This window comes from Narcine bancroftii, chromosome 13 (genome assembly GCF_036971445.1).
Source record: "Narcine bancroftii isolate sNarBan1 chromosome 13, sNarBan1.hap1, whole genome shotgun sequence".
Classification (NCBI taxonomy): Eukaryota; Metazoa; Chordata; class Chondrichthyes; order Torpediniformes; family Narcinidae; genus Narcine; species Narcine bancroftii.
The window spans coordinates 15,840,465-15,857,729 of NC_091481.1; the positions used below are offsets into that span (position 1 = coordinate 15,840,465).

Consider the following 17,265-nt stretch of genomic DNA (forward strand, 5'->3'; position numbering starts at 1 on the left):
AAATTTTTAATGGTGTCCATGTTGTTATCAATAGTCTTTCCCTCCAACATCTGCCAAAAGCATTAGAAAATCAGTGGGGGAAGGGTGGTGAGATCTGTTATTCTCTTAAAACTGTTCCTTTCTTATTTTTCTTTAAACATTTTATCTCTTCCCTTAATCTCCAAACGTTTCTGGACTTGAGGACCCCACGTAACCTGCAGCCCACTGTTATCTCTTGCAACTGGCTATTCTTGGATGAATTCTGATATTGAGTGTCCACATGGTGCTCAATTGTAGAATCAGCTCCTGAAAGCTCGATTTTCAATTGGTCATGGTCAATACAGAAATTTCCAGCAAGGGGGGTTGATTCTGAATGTAATGCAGAGGTCAAATAGGTGAATATGGGCCAGTACAATATTACCAGTGAGAAATTGGCTCATGCATCAATGCCATTAGATTGAATCAGCAGTATTGGCGACATCAGTGTACTAGTAACAAAATTACTTTTGCTCCTGATGTAATGGTTGTTTTCTCATCCAATGTGCTCAGGCTACTGGTAGTATAACTAATTTAGCACACATCAATGGTCAAATCTAGCACATCTATTGCTTAGTTATTCACTTGTGTTGCTCTACCTTGCTATGTCTGATGAATACGCCACTGACTTAAATTCATCACAGATGAAGATTATGCACAGGAGGCAGAATGGGGCTTCTCGTGGGAGTAGCTCGTCTTATGCTTATGCAGCAGTTGCAATCATTGCAAGAGTTTTTCCTTCTTCTGGGCCCCATTGCAAATCATTTAAAATGCACTCTCGTGCCACAGTGCAGAATTGTTGCCTTTATTGAAATGCTCATCTTTGAATGAGAAGTGAGGAAGGTCACATTTGGCTGTGCTGAATTCCACCAAGGCCCAACAATCAAAACTTAGACATTTCGTCTTGTGCTTCTTTATGGGATCCTGCACAATTGACCTTCATAACAACCTCTTTGAAAATAGTTTATTGTTGTAACAGAAGTCTATAAAACTGTGTTATATTTCCTAATGAAATCAACTGCAGGAACAAAAAAACCCTGGGGTCTGGCACCAATGGGGATTGGTAGATGATGCTGGATATGTGAATTTTCTGGTTGCTTGAGGTTGTATGATTGAGAAACTCGAACGGTGAGGCGTGCCAATTTTAAACTTACATATTTTTTGCCTATTTGTTTTCTGCTTTTTTTTCTGGTTGCTTGAGGCTGCTGGTTGTTCGAATTCTGATAACAAGGGCTTTACTGTAGGCTTATTTATTAATTATGTTGGTTATTTTGTGCATTTCATGTATCATGCTTGCTTTTTCGTCAGTCCTTATTTTTTGTGGCATAACTGCTTTGTTATGCCACAAAATAAATAACTGCTTTGCTAAACTAAGGAGCCAATTAATAATCTACCACATTCATGTCTTCAGTTCATGGTTGTATGAGCTTTATTGAATGATCCCAATGTCTTCTAATCGTTAAATAATTGTGACAAAATGTTGGAAAACAGACGTATATCATAGATTGCTTGTGCATTGGTCAGATTGTTTCTGAATCACTTTTCCTGTTTCTGCTTTCCATTCTCTGTGGACTTGATCAAGTGTATGTCTAACAGGAAGAAGGAAAATAACATATTGTTTCAATCGTTTTGGAAACATGCTGCATTTGCACCTCCTAAGTTTGAGTCTCATGGTTTACCAGTCCACATCCTTGTCTCTCCTCCAGGTGGTTTATGAAGTATAACCACGTGAATCCAGAAGAGGCTGTGAGGATTCACATAGATGTTCAAGCAAAGAAGTCTGTAGGAATACACTGGGGAACATTTGCTTTAGCCAATGAAGTAAGTACTTTATAGCTCAGAGTTTTTTTTCTCTGTGGGCAGAGGCTTCCAATTTAATATCTGAAAGTTAATTTTTGTGTTTGATACTCTTGTGCTTTAAGTTTTCATATATTTTACCTGCACAGATGAAATGTGACTAGCAACCTCTGAGGTCTTGTTCCAACCAACCAAATATGAACTGGGTTTAATAGCCATGGAGTACTCCTTAACTCAATTCTGTCTTGTCCTTTTTATTAGGTAAGGGATAACCCATTACATGGTTCATTGAGTACATCTAATGTATTGTGGTGACAGCTGGTTTCAGATGGGACCGTGATGAAAATGGATAAAGTTGGTCTCAGGGGCACAGCACAATGAGGGAAAGTGAAATTTGATTCTGCATTAATCTTGCCATCAGCATCTTTGAATGGATTTGCATGTATGTGGATAAGGGCAGAAAGAATGTTTTTCTCATTTATTCATTCATGGGATGTTAACATCACTAGTAATTTTTAAATTTAAATTTTAAATTTAGACATGCAGCCATTTTGGCCCACGTGCCTGCGCTGCCCAATTTACAACCCATTAGCCTACACCCCAGGACGTTTCAAATGGTGAGAGGAAACTGGAGCCCCCAGAGAAAACACACACAGACATGGGGAGATTGTATAAACTCCTTACAGACAGCGTGGGATTCGAACCCCGGTCTGGCCCCGATCGCTGGCATTCTAAAGGCATTGCACTAACCACTACACCAGCCTTGTACTGTGATGTATTTATGATGTCTCCCTAAATGCCGCTAAACTAAGGAGCCAATTAATAATCTACCACATTGATTATATTGGCCAGATTGATTGAGGACGGCAGGTTTCCTTCCCAGAAGGAGCTATTTTTACAACCTGACAGTTTCATGGGAAGTGGGAGGGGAAAGGGAATCCAGTGTGGGTGTGGGGAAAGAAACTGGGTATCAAGGAGATGGGGGGGAGTGTGGGAAAGAAGGAGTGCACAGGAGGACTAGTTGGATCAGAAGGGAACAAAGGTTACCTGAAATTGGGGAATTCCATGTTGGGTTATAGGTTACCTAGGCGGAATATGAAGTGCGTGTCTCATCCCTCCTTCTCACCTCTCTACACTAGCTAAATCTCCTTTACACTCTCAGTCCTGATGCAGGGTCTTGACCAGAAATGTCAACCACCCCTTTGCCTCCACAGATGCTGCCTAACTCTCCAGAAGCTCATTTCTTTGCTCCAGATTCTAGCATCTGTATTCTTTTGTGTCTTCTTTTTTAAGTGTCTGTTAATGGAATTCTTTAACTCGGGAATAATAAAGGAACACTTGCATCTATAATTAATACAGAGAAAAAATACATTATTCATAAGAATGCTGTGGAGCAACATAATTTTGCATATTGCCACAATATATTTCTTGTCGTTACCTACAAATGAATCCTGTCCAGTCTTTTGCAGGATTGTTGGCACCATGCATTCCAGCAGCTCTCTCGACAGTACGGGTACTGATTTGTGGTGTATGACAATGCTGTTGAAATAGGATTCTCTTCTCCTTACTTTTAGGTAGTTTTTAAAATTCTTCAATATTGTCTGTAGGATCCTTATTGTGCAAAATATAATCAAAAGTATAACTTCATCCTTTAGAATAATCACGTTTAAAACTTTGTTGTACTTTTGCAAAGGAGATATTAGTTGACATTTTCCTGACAACATTAATCAGTATCGGCTTCTTAAATACACCTGAGGTATTAGCCTACGTGTGATTCCTGAAGAAGTTAGATAGATAGAGTGCATTTTCAGAAATTGCCTGGAAGTAATGGCAAGGTTGTATTTTCTGAAGAATGAGCAATGACCACTTCTTGAAGTTTATTTCAGAGGATGCACTTCCTGAAGGTAATGATAAAGATGTTTTTCCTGAAAGCACTGAGGGTGTGTTTCATTGAAGTTTATCGAGGTGCGTATGCTTAATCTGTCAGTCAGGCTATGTTTCCTGAAGGTACATGTTTACTGGTGCATGTTCCCTGACACTATTAGGTACGGTGTGTTTCCTGAAGACATGAATGTGGTTGAAAGTATAACCAGAATGTGTTTTACGGAGCTATAAGATGTTAGTCAAGTCTGTTTCCTGAAGGTGTTCTACATTATTACCTATGGCTTATTTCCTTAAGATAATGGAAGATATTTGGAGCTGTTAGTCATGTTGTATTACCCAAAGATATTAACCAGCTTGCATTTTTTCCCTTAAAATTGTCTGAATGCATTCACTCAACTGTATTTGCTCAGTGAAACCACTTGGCTGTTTTTTCACATTGTTGCTCAAGTATTAGGAAAGTCTTTCTGTCAGCATTAACTCAAGTTCATTTCTACCAAGATATTAGGCAGGATGCATCTTATGAAGTCGGCTTGGGTTGTTAGTGCGAATGCATTTTGTGAAATTATTAAATGGGATGTTTTCTTAAAATATTACACAAAGTACATTTCCTTAAAGTATTAGAAGAAGCTGTTCCTCAGCCTGGTGGGGCTGGCTCTGATACTCCTGGATCTCTTTCCCAATGGGAGGAGCTGAAAGATGCTGTATGTGGGTTGGAAGGGGTCCTCAATGATTTTGCGCGCCCTCTTCAGACAATGATACCGGAAGATCATATCAATGAGGAGAGGGAGGGAGACTCTAGTGATCCTCTTTGCCACTTGGTGCTCTCCACTCTCTCTCTGCTACAAAGTTGTTGATGTGTTGTGGAGGGTGGTCATTCCTGGTCCTCTTGAAGTCCACAATCATCTCCTTCTTGTCTACATTGAGACTCAGTTTGTTACCCTCACACCAAACCCTAAGATTTAAATCTTTACTCTGAAGTGTAACACCTTGTTGTTGATGTGTCATCTGCAAAATCGATGACGCTGCTGGATCTGGCAATGTAGTCCTACGTCAGTAGCATGAACAGGAGTGGGCTGAGCCCAGAGCCCTGAGGTACTCCAGGTTAAGTTGTACTTTCTGGAGGAATCAACCAGGGTGTGAATCTTTATAGAATTAGATTTGATGTGTTTCCTGAAGCTATGAGATCTGTGATTTTCCTGTTTATATAAGGTTGGGTGCAGTTCCTGACGTTTTCCGGTGAAGAATGTGTCAAGGATGTGTTAACCATTGTTTTCTTAAAAAATTTAACCAGACTGTATTTCCTGAAGGTCTTTGTGGGCACTATCAGTAGCCCCAATAATGACTCGGACAAAGACTTAGGGGAACAATAGGCTTTATTGTACTAGAGCTGCTGGCCCGGGTCCAAGGCTAGGAATGAGCAGGAAGGAGAGGGGACTCGACTTTTATGGCCCAGGGTCACATGGGTAAGACTAAGGGAGGAACCAAGGTAGAAGGACACCTGGAGGGAGGGCCAGCCAGCACATACAATCATATCACTACAGTCTTAGTGCAAGTGCATTTCTTTAAGGTATTTATTACCCTGTACTTCCTGAGGAGTTTACTTTGGGTGTGTTCTTTGAAGGTTTTGGGCAGGGTGCGTTTGTGAAGTTCATCAAAGCTATTCAGGAGGTGTGTTTTGTGAAGTTTCCTAATGGCACTACCCAAGCTGCATTTCCTGAAGGTTCCTGAACTCTCAAGAGTCACAGTGCACTATTTGGAGTTGCTCTCATCCCATTTGCATTTCCCGAAAATGCCATACTGCATCATCTATGCATTTATTGATGATAACCATTTCCCGAAGACATTAGCCAAGTTGTGCTTCCCAAAAACAATAGGAAGATGGTTGGAGATCTCCAGACTGAGCCACTCTTCTTCCTTTGACAGCTCATAGTGTTACTCTCAATGGATAATCTCTGCCCAGTGCAGGTTAATAAATGGTCGCAATCCAGCTTGATTTTTTTCCCCTCCTCCTATGGTTTGAGTTTATAAATATAACTGGAATTATGTGAATTTTATTTAGAAAAGGATATGGGGATCTGATATCCTTCATTCAGTGATGCATCTTTAGAAATGTTGAATGACATTAGTGGACAAACAAGTACACCTATAGATAAGTGGGTTGCATACCTGGTTTTTTGTGAAGCTGAATTGTAGAAGGATCTGTTGTGATATTGCTAGGAAATTGTCCATTTAATTCCTGAACTGCCTTCCTTACCTAGATGAATACAATCTAATTCATCCACTTCAATTCTAAATAATGCAGTGAAACCCCTGGTATCTGGCATCTTTGGGGATTGGTAGATGCTGGAAATGTGGATTTTCTGGTTGCTTGAGACTGTGTGTTGCATGGATTGGCAAACTAACGACGAGGTGTGCCACTTTTAAACTTCTGTATATTTTACCTATTTATTTCTCTTGATTTATTTTTGCCAGGTGCTTGAGGTTTCCAGTTGCTTGAATTCAGGATAACGAGGATTTTATTGTATTTGAATAATTTCATCCAGGTGTAGATTGCATCTGGATTTTGACCATTTCCCCTAAAACAGTGAAATTTAGAATATTCATGCCTCAGGTATTTCAGCATTTAAATTGGGAATTACATTAATCAAAAAAAAATTAATCTTTAGGGACTTGAACATTTTAGCGGATGTCTGGATGGGGGCCTATCAACAGTCATCTACACACCAGGCTTTGCCACTAGTTGTTTGCCAGTTCTCTAAGGATAGGTTCTAGGTGTATCCATTTACCCGTCTCTCATCCTCAACCCACCAGTCCAGAGTTCTGGAGCTTCCACGTTGATACAATCACGAAGAAGGTTTGCCAGAGGCTATACTTTGTGAGGTGTTTGAGGAGATTCGGTATGTCATCGAAGATTCTCGAAAACTCCTACAGATGTATTCTGTCTGGTTGCATCACTATCTGGTAGGAGGTGCCAACGCTCAGGACAGGAAAAAAACTCCGAGGGTTGTCATCTCGGCCTGTAACATCACAAGCATCAAACTTCACTCCATCGAGGACATCTACAAGAGACAGTGTCTTAAGAAAGCAGCCTCTATCCTCAAAGACCCCCACCACCCAGGCCATGCCCTCTTCACTCTGCTACCCTCAAGGAAAAGGTACAGGAGCCTGAAGACGGGCACTCAGCCGCACAAGGATAGCTTCTTCCCCTCTGCCATCAGATTTCTGAATGATTAATGAACGACCGACACTGCCTTAATTTGACTTTTCACACAAATTTTTATTTATTTTTGTAAGGTGGTTTATGTGAATGATTGCAGTATAATGCTGCCACAAAGCAACGAATTTTGTGACTTGTTCAAAACTGCAGAAATTTCCATTTATTATCTCCTCAGCAAATTCAAGTAGTATCTTAAATTGCAGCTGTTTAGGATTCTGGATAGTGGGGTTAATGGTTTTCAGCTTCCTGTTGTTAAAATGATAGATGTGAAGGGAATGTAGGAAAATGATTCAGAGAAGTTAATGAGCCCAACAATGACAAAGAGGTGAATTAACAATGACAGATGTGGCCATTAGACCAGAATGCTCTTGAACACTTGTTCATTCAACTGTGTTGTTGAAAATTCTGCTTCCTCATGTGGTTAAACTCAGCAGGTTTCCTGCTCAGATTATGGTGTATTACCTTGTAGTTATAAACTATGGAATGAATAGAGGCAACAATAGAGGCTTCCTCTATATGTGAAAGATAAAACTAGAGAATGCCATCTCTACAGAGGATGAAAATATCTGCCTCTTGTAGATCCAGGACATAAAGAAATATTATCAAGGTGTGCACAGGTACTGTACCCAGTCATCTGTAGTGATCTCTGGGCGATTACAAACCCTTATAGAACATTATAGCACAGTACAGGCCTTTCTGCCCACCATGTTGTGCTGACCTGTGTAAACCTACTCAAACCCTTATAGAACATTATAGCACATTACAGGCCTTTCTGCCCACCATGTTGTGCTGACCTATGTAAACCTACTCAACAAACTAAACCATCCCTAACTCACATTTATAACCCTCTGTTTTTCTTTCATCCATGTGCCTAAGAGTCTTTCAAATCTCCCTATTGTACCAGCCTTCACCACCACCACCCCAATGATGCATTCCAGGCACCCATTACTCTCTGTAAAAATATAAACTTAACCTTTGACATCTCCCTTAAACTTTCCTCCCCTCACCTCGTACAGATGTCCTCTGGTATTTGCTATTCCTGCCCCAGGAAACAGCTGCTGGCTGTGCACCGTATCTATGTCTCTCATAGTCCTGTAGGCCTCTGTCATCACCTCTCATCCTTCTTCACCCCAATGAGAAAAGCACTAGCTCTGTTAACCTTAGCTTCATAAGACATGTTCACCCATCCAGACAATATCCTGGTAAATCTCTGCACCCTCTCCATAATCCACATCCTTTCTGTAATGAGGTGACCAGAAACACTCCAAATAAATACCATGAATTAGTCCCAACCTGGTTCTGAGTCTGTTCATTGCTATTCATTCTGCTGTAGGCTGCACTGATAAAATAGTTTGAAATTACTTTGGCAGTGAGACAACCTATGCTCAAGGAATCTATGTAGTTGACAAGGCATTCCCATGAGTTCCATTCTCCAGTAACCTTTTCTCCTTCACACCCATAAACCTCCCCCTGATTCTCCTGCCACCCACTCATATTAGAGGAAATGTACAGTAACCAACAGGCAATTCTTTAGGATGTGGGAGGAAATGAGAGCACCTGTGAAAACCCCACCCACTGCCAAACTGCTACAGTGGCAGCAGAGTGAGGGAAGATGATTGAGGAGGACTCAGCAAGACAATGGTGGGGTCTAAGCAACAGTAGTGCAGTTGATGGTTTAGGTGATGAGAGTGGATCTAGGAAGTGATCGGGTCATGGAAAGTGCTGTGGATGTGATGGAACAGAATTTGGTTTGCATTGGGAAAGAGGTTAAGGGTCACATAAATAATCGAGCCATGTCTCGGAAAGTTGAGTGTTGGTTATTTAAGCAGGTGCTGAAGATGTTTGGTGAAGAGATGAATGGTGGGAGAAAATAGCATGGAAATTGTATGAGGTGTGCAAGAAGGTCCAGATTCTTTTTATTGTCATGTAATAAAACAGAAAATGTAATATTGCATAAGATGTCAGTAAGGCAGACAGAGTCATTATCATCATTGAATGGCTTGGCCTCTTCAGTAACTAACCCTGAGCAAGCACATTGACTTGATAAGGGATGTTTCAGAGAATAGCCCATGCCATTCATTGGACTTTGATGCACAAAGACATTTTTCCTAGCACACGAACACAAGAAAATACAAGAGTAGGGCACCTGGCCCCTCAAGCCTGTCCTGTCATTCACTATAATCATCTATGTAGGTCTGTGCCAATTTCCCATAACCCTCAATTCTTAGATCTTTCAAATATTTATCTATATCCACTTTAAATATATCTAAAATGGTCTGGGCTCATACCCTCTGAGAGAAGAGATTTCTACAAACCCAAGTTTTAAATGAGTGCCCCCTTACATCAATGTACCCTTGCTCATGACACTCCCATTAGTGGAAACATTGCAACATCAACCATGTCTGAATCAGGTCACTCTTCATTCTTCTAAACTCCAGGGAATACAGACCCAAAGACTAATCTCTCCTAATAGGACAACACCCTCATCCAAGGAATTAGCCTGCCAACCACAGAGCACTTATGGCATAGGGATTGCTTAAGGTGGAGTGTGAATTTAGGGGGCAGTTTGAAAACCATAGGTTTAGTACTTCGTTCACTTGCTCTGTCTGTTCTCAGCTTTCAAAACCTTGCATTCGCTGCCTTTTTCATTTTAACGAAATGGGCAACATCTTGCCATCAAGGTTCCCAAACCTTGCCATCTTTGCCTCGTGGGGATGTGTTAAACCTGAATTGTGACGAGCTGGTCTTTGAATGACACCCACATGTCAGATATGAACTTTGCTAATAACAGCTGCTCCCAGTCGACCCTCTCAATCTCCTGTTGTAATTAGCCATTCCCTTATTTAAACTTTCTCCTGCAGTCGTCTTATCCTTCTTATCTATCTATAAACTTAAGGAGTTATGATCACTGTTCCCAAAAGGCTCCCCCACTAAAACTCTGATCAGCTGGCCAGACTCATTTCCCAATACAGCAGGTCCTCACTTCATGTTGTTGATACTTTCTTAGAAAGTGCTACTTTAAGTGAAATGTTAAAACCAATAACAAAGCGTGAGTGAAATTTTATTATTTATTTACATTGATGTTGTAACAAAGGACTTGCTGTACAAGGTTAGTATGTCCCCCTTCCCAGGTTGGGTCATCTACATACTGTGTCAAAAAACTCTCCTGGATGCATCTAACAAATTCTGTCCAATCGAAGCTTCTGGCACTGGAGTATCAGTCAGTAATAGGTGAAACTATGACTCCCTTGTTGCTTTTATATCTTTCCATAATCCACCAACATGTCTGTTCCTGTATTTCCTACTGGCTATTTGGAAATCTTTAGTATAACCCTTCATTGTGATTGCACCTTTCATATTCTTGAGCTCCACCCAGATTGTCTCACTGGATGAGCCCTCCAAGATGTTCTTGTTAAGTGCAACTTCTCCACCTCTTTTGTATCCTCTATTGTCCCTGAAACATCTGAATCCTGGGATATTGATCTGCCCGTAGTTCCAAGTACTAATCCAGGCTCGATATTTATCTGTATTACTTTTCAAACTGCTTGCATTTAAATAGCATTATCAATTGTTCAGAGCAGGTTAAACTTGCTTGTGCTCAGTAACTTGACATGTAAGGAACTGTGCTCTGAACCTCTCCTCAAAGATTCTGATTCTACTTGCCTGTGTGCTGCTTTACCATCACCCCTGCTACAGGATAGCATTCAAAGTGTACAAAAGGCCAACAGGGCTTGATGAAGGACTGAGGGAACATTGTCCTGAAGCAGTCACGTGGTTTCAAACAATTTTCTGTAACTTTGAAGATAATATCAATGTTTGAATGTAATTATAACTGATATCTCCTCTAGGCTTAATGACATTTTTTGTCAGTTAAATGTTTGTTTAGTAAAAGGGCAAATGAGTCGACTTTAAAATAAATCTAATATGTTAATGGCTATAGGCAGAGCCATGCAGTTAGAGTCTCTGTCTTATCTTTAAGATGATTAATGCTGGGACCTTGCATCATTTAATCTTTCAGTCTATTGCATCAGTTCATAAGAGAGGAGGGCACTGTGGTGTACAGTTGTTTGAAAATGAAAGGTTGCAGGAGAATCTAGGAATCAGATTGTCATGTAGTGCATGCTTGAGGTAAATGGATTTATTTTCTGCATTAACAATGGAATGCACTCCACTTAATGCTTTTTTTTCCAGTGAAGTTTTTGAGGAAGCAGTTCATTCAGAAGTTTTGTAGTTCTAATGTATTTCTGATCCACCCCACAATTTACAGTTGGGAGGTGCAGTATTTAATTGGGTGTAAATTGCCTTGGGACTTTCTAGAGGAAGCCACAGTAGAAATAGTTTTCTTATTCTGTACTTCTTCCATCCTGCAATTACTTTCAAATAGAATCTTTTTTGCACTGATACAAAATACATTGGACAAATTGATCAGATGACACTGTTGCAAGAGTATATCAAAAATATAAACACATGAATTTAAAGTTCAGATCTGCAGTATAATGATAAAATATTTACTGTTATCAGTGGTAATCCCCTCTACTTTTCAACTCTGGTACATGTGGATAGCCAATGGTAGAATATTTTGTGGTGCTGGGAGTTTAAGTACTTGTATTGTGATTTTTTTTTTTCTCTCTCCTTAAAGTATTAATAGATTAGCCTAAATGTAAGTTGGGTAGAATGAAAAGTAAAAAGGGAAGAAAATATTGGTTGAAATAAAAGATACTTGTTGCATATTAGTTTGTTATAAATCATTTGAACCGGGGAATCCTTATTTCCCTGATCTATCCTGCATTTGTGTGATAAAGACCACGTCCTTCTGAAGTTGAAACTGCACCAACATCAAATAGATTGTCCCTTTAAGATCCAATGTATATGAAGGAATTGCTCTTGACGCTGACACTTGTGGGATTATGAGAGGGCTGCTCAGCAGTGTTATGCCAGGAAGGCAAAGGTACTATTTTAGATCAATGTCTGGTATGCATTTAGTACAGGGCGACAGAAATTATAGTCTTGGAGAAACCAGCTTCAGGAAAGATGCAATTAATGCAGAAAAAAAATTCACAAAGCTGTTGCCTTGATTGCGGAGCTTCAGTTGTAAGGAGAGTTGGACAGGCTAGGTTTGTTTGCTTAAAGAGCATAGGAGACTGATAGAGGTGTATAAAATTATGAGAGGCCTTGATAGGGTGGATAGTTAGTGTTTGTAACCCACGATGGTATCATCTAAACTAGAGGGTTTAAGGTGAGAGAGAAGAGATTTAAAAGGGGTCTGGATATATTTTTCACATGAAAATATTAATATTTGTAATGCTGCCAGAGGATGTGGTGAAAGCAGAATAGTAATATTTAGGAGACATTTGCACAGATACCTGAATGAACAAAAAGGGATTTGGAATTAATGAAGGGAAGAGGAATTAGTATAGCTGTAGTGATCAACATGGATATGTTGGGTTGAAGAAAGGATACTTTCATAATGTCCAACTCTACAACACCTCTCAGACACTGATGGTGTTGGTTCCTGCAAACACACCTACCAATTGGCTATTGTTTACTTGGCTCTTTTGGCATCCAGTGTTCCTTTGGTCAGTGGTTAGAGCAACAACCACTGCAAATCTACATTCCTTGAAAAGTCCAGGCTACCATTTCATCTTAGGAAATCCCAGTCTTGGGCCAGCACATGACTCTGTACATGTCTTTTATAGAATGTAGATAGATGCTTTCCAGGGGGCTTGCTAGAACAATGACAGGAATCCTAATTAATTTCAGACCCTTGCCACTTTAAGCCAACTTGGTGTAAAATAATGGGAAGGCCAGCAAGTACAACAGCATCCAAACTTTTAGCTTCATATGGATTTGATAAATTTACAGTTAATCTTAAATCAAGTTTGTTACTCTTTGTAATTATAATTTTTTTCCCATTTTGGAATATGCTTTGAACTCTTACATTGTTCAGTTGTAGTGGAGGTTAAAGAGTCTGAGAGTAGCATCCATTTTGCTTACATGAACAAGAAATAAAATTCTCCCAAATTTGCCAATGAGATCAAACTAGACATAGCTTTAAAGAGAGCAGACAACAGTCACTGTCAATCAGGGAGCAAGCTAAATTTTTAAAAAATCTTCAAAATGCTGGAAATCTGAACTAAAAACAGAAGATGCTGGAAGCATTTAGCAGGCCAGACAGAACAACAGAATGGAAATTTCAGGTCAAAGATCCCTTGTCCAAACTGGGAAAGAGAAAAGCTGCACCATGCCCAGGTGTGCATTAGGTGCTTGTGCCTCAAGTTAAAATGGGTGCTAGTATACAATGTAGAAGGCCGCAGGCAGAAATGTCAGAGTGAGAGTGGAATAAAGGATTAAAGTGAGATTAACAGGGAGCTCAAAATTGCCTCAATGGACTGAATGCAATTGTTCCACTAAGCAATGACTCAATCTGCATTTGGTTTCTCCAATGTAAAAAAAAAAGACCACATTAACCCATAGACTTGTCCCATGAACTGGGTTTCTTATTTCACAAATGTTGGGCAATGCTGACTGTTTTCAGTATTTTCTTTTTTATATACTTAAAATATTGAATACTATATTTGATTTAATTACAAATGAGATTAGTAAATGATAATAATATCATAATTATTTTGCAAGACACAATACAGGAAGGGATTGTGGGTATTGGTGGTTTAGTGTCTGAAACTTATGACTGTTCCTCTATAGGCTCAGTACTCCACATCTCTGGGACCTTGTGGCTCTACCTGTGTGGCTCTTTTTCACAACCCTGATTTCCACCTCTTTGCTTTGGAATTTCTTCCCATCTCCCCACCTCTTTCTCCTCATAATATGATCCTTAAAATGTAACTCTTTGTCTAATCTATTGCCCACCTGGTTCTTTATCTCCTGTGGCTTGATGTCAAGTTTTGGTTAATAATGGTTTTGTGAAATACTATTTAAATGCAAATTTTGGTTGCTGTCGAGAGAGTAAAGGTGATTTTAGACTTGACAGCTAATAGAAGAGAACAAAAATCTCAGAAAATAATTTAGAGTTTATAGAAAATGCAAGTCCAGCACTAACCTGTGGACTTTAATACCAGTTATTATTTCTGGCAGACACTCTGTAGTATGGGACTTATGTTACACCTCACTTTTTACAAGCTGTAGATTTAATCATATGTTTGTCAGTCAGTGTAATTTGGGAATTGTAATCATGTTTATTCATGCTATATTCTTACCATAACTTGCATACTTGAAATGTGTTCATGATTAACTAAAACAGTAATCAAAGCTTTGGCAAAATGACCTGTCTGTCTCCATGGTTTTCTTTCTATTTAAGATGATAGATGGTGGATTTAAAATAATTTTCAGCCTCAAATTAAGCTTCTTTTTGGCATGGTAACTGAAGTAGTTGGTTTATTTTAATTAGCAGGTGGCCAAAGGACTTTGACTCTGACCCGCCCAAAGCTAAACATTAGCTATGAGATATCTAGATAATACACATCCGTTGCTCTCTCCTCCACAGCATTAGAAGGCTGCGGGGAAATGTGCAAGTATTTTAAGAATACTTGGAAAATGTGGGATGAGTTTCTGAGTAAGGGATCACTCATTTAAGATGCAGATGAGGAGGGAATTGTTTTATTATCGGATCATGAATCAAGAGCTATGAAGATTGCATCACAGAATATATTCAAGATTTTTGAACTAAATGAAAGTTGACACCAATGGGGCAGATATAGGAAAGTGGATTTGCAACCAATATCAAATCAACTATGTTTTATATTGAATAGAGGAAGGCGAGGAATGGACCATCTTGTGAGTTCACCAAAACAAATTTCAACAGAATATCCTGAGTGATTCTTGGCATTGACCTTATTAACTATCATCTGCTGCTGGCCTTGTATTTCATGATGGATCTGGATGGCTTCTTGGGATCCAGTGCATGGAAGAAATGTTTGCTATTTTCTACTTTGTCCATGAAGCAACCCAAAGCCAAATCATAAAAATTGGGTTTGAGTTGTTGTCTTTATTTTGCCCATGGTTTGTTCAAACCTGCCCTTTCCCCTTGAAATGGCCTTCAGCAGTTATTAAGGCCATGAGAACCCACCTTCATCTCCATGTCTCTTTAGTTGCACAGTAATGGCTTCAATAAATATGAATTAGATTAAACTGGTGCTAACCATTTGTAAATCCAGTAGTTATTCTAAAGGGTGTGATTAATATTATATGGATTATGATAATTACACAGTAACACTAATTTTATATCATTTGCAATAGCTCAAATCCCTTAAGTTTATCTGAATTCTAGAACAAAACTCTAATTTATACTATATTTATTGATGTAAAATATGTCCAGGGTTTACAAAATTACTCTCAAACTATTGTTTAATGCATTAAAAACTACTTATTATTAAAATCAATGCAATAGATTTCTGCAAGCCCACCCATGATAACTCACTAGGCCAGGTTTCACAAAAATTGAATTACTGTAAATAGAATTGGGAACTGGAAATTATTATTTGAGTAAAATTGCACCTTATTATTGAATTGTATCCATTTGTTGGACCATATACATACCCACACCATATTAAGTTAAACACTAAAGTCTGAAGATGCTGTGATTGTAGTTCAATACACAGAAGTGCTGGAGAAACTCTATATGAAGGGTAACCAATGTTTTGGGCCTGATCCCTTTGTCAAGGTATGGCCAAAAAGCAGGTAGGCACCTGAATAAAAAGGTAGGGGGAGGAGCAGGGGGAGGAAGCAACAGGCTAACAGATAAGAAGTCATAAATTTTAAATTTAAACATGCAGCACTTTTGGCACATGAGCCCAATTAGACCAATTAACCTACAAATCTTGTACGTGGTTGTTGGAGGGTGGAGCTTCCGGAGGAAACCCTCCTAGTCACGGGGAGAACTCCTGAGTGCTGGATTCTAACCAGAGGCGCTGGCACTGCACTAACCGCTACGTGCACTAACTGTGGACGTAGGTGGAAGGATAGAAGAAAAAAAAGCTGAGAAGTGATAGGGAAGGGGGTAGCTTTGAATAGAGAGGGAGGGGAAGAGTGGGGGGAGCTGGAGGAAAGGAGATAGAGGGAAAGGGTAAGAGAGAGGGGGATAACAAACTGTCTGGTTGAATATTTGGTGTTGTTCCTTCCTATAACTTGAATATTTCTATGTTCACCCTCACACTACCATTATAAAACATAAACTGTATCCAGTTGTTAATGAATACTTGTTTGCATTTCTGAAACTAACTTTCATATCTTGAAAAATTATTTAATCATTTATGGGAGAATTTGTGCTATGTTGTATTTCAGTAAATCAGGTCTTCCACAACCTGTGGAAGGCTACAATGGAAAATGCAGGGGAGGAAGACCCATGTCTTTTCATTGTCTAGCCACAGCTATTCCTCCACTTGCCTCAATCTCAATCAGTGCTCTGAGCAGCAAAGAGCTTTTGAGCCACTTTTCATATTTGCAGGTATACCCTGCTTTACAAAGGTAGAGCTTTACTGAGAAACCATTCAAAAATTTGTAAAGCAAAGACCCATTGACTACTATTGGGGGAAATTTTCATAAAAGCACATTGGCCTCCCCTACAAGGGGCCCTACAGGGTCATCAGGGCCAACAGCTCCACTTTTTTTTTTTCTTTGGCTTGGCTTCGCGGACGAAGATTTATGGAGGGGATAAAAAGTCCACGTCAGCTGCAGGCTCGTTTGTGGCTGACCAGTCCGATGCGGGACAGGCAGACACGATTGCAGCGGTTGCAAGGGAAAATTGGTTGGTTGGGGTTGGGTGTTGGGTTTTTCCTCCTTTGCCTTTTGTCAGTGAGGTGGGCTCTGCGGTCTTCTTCAAAGGAGGCTGCTGCCCGCCAAACTGTGAGGCGCCAAGATGCACGGTTTGAGGCGTTATCAGCCCACTGGCGGTGGTCAATGTGGCAGGCACCAAGAGATTTCTTTAGGCAGTCCTTGTACCTTTTCTTTGGTGCACCTCTGTCACGGTGGCCAGTGGAGAGCTCGCCATATAATACGATCTTGGGAAGGCGATGGTCCTCCATTCTGGAGACGTGACCCATCCAGCGCAGCTGGATCTTCAGCAGTGTGGACTCGATGCTGTCGACCTCTGCCATCTCGAGTACCTCGACGTTAGGGGTGTGAGCGCTCCAATGGATGTTGAGGATGGAGCGGAGACAACGCTGGTGGAAGCGTTCTAGGAGCCGTAGGTGGTGCCGGTAGAGGACCCATGATTCGGAGCCGAACAGGAGTGTGGGTATGACAACGGCTCTGTATACGCTTATCTTTGTGAGGTTTTTCAGTTGGTTGTTTTTCCAGACTCTTTTGTGTAGTCTTCCAAAGGCGCTATTTGCCTTGGC

The 17,265-nt window shown here is 40.1% G+C and overlaps 1 protein-coding gene across 4 annotated transcripts in view; it reads left to right on the plus strand.

Moving 5' to 3' along the window:
• Nucleotides 1-17,265, plus strand: part of napepld (N-acyl phosphatidylethanolamine phospholipase D) — a 38,214-nt gene that overhangs the window by 16,283 nt on the left and 4,666 nt on the right. For all 4 annotated transcript variants that reach the window (XM_069908638.1, XM_069908640.1, XM_069908639.1 and 1 more), the window contains exon 4: nucleotides 1,722-1,836. In XM_069908638.1, the coding sequence (XP_069764739.1) occupies nucleotides 1,722-1,836 (115 nt within the window). The remainder of the gene's footprint in view (nucleotides 1-1,721; nucleotides 1,837-17,265) is intronic.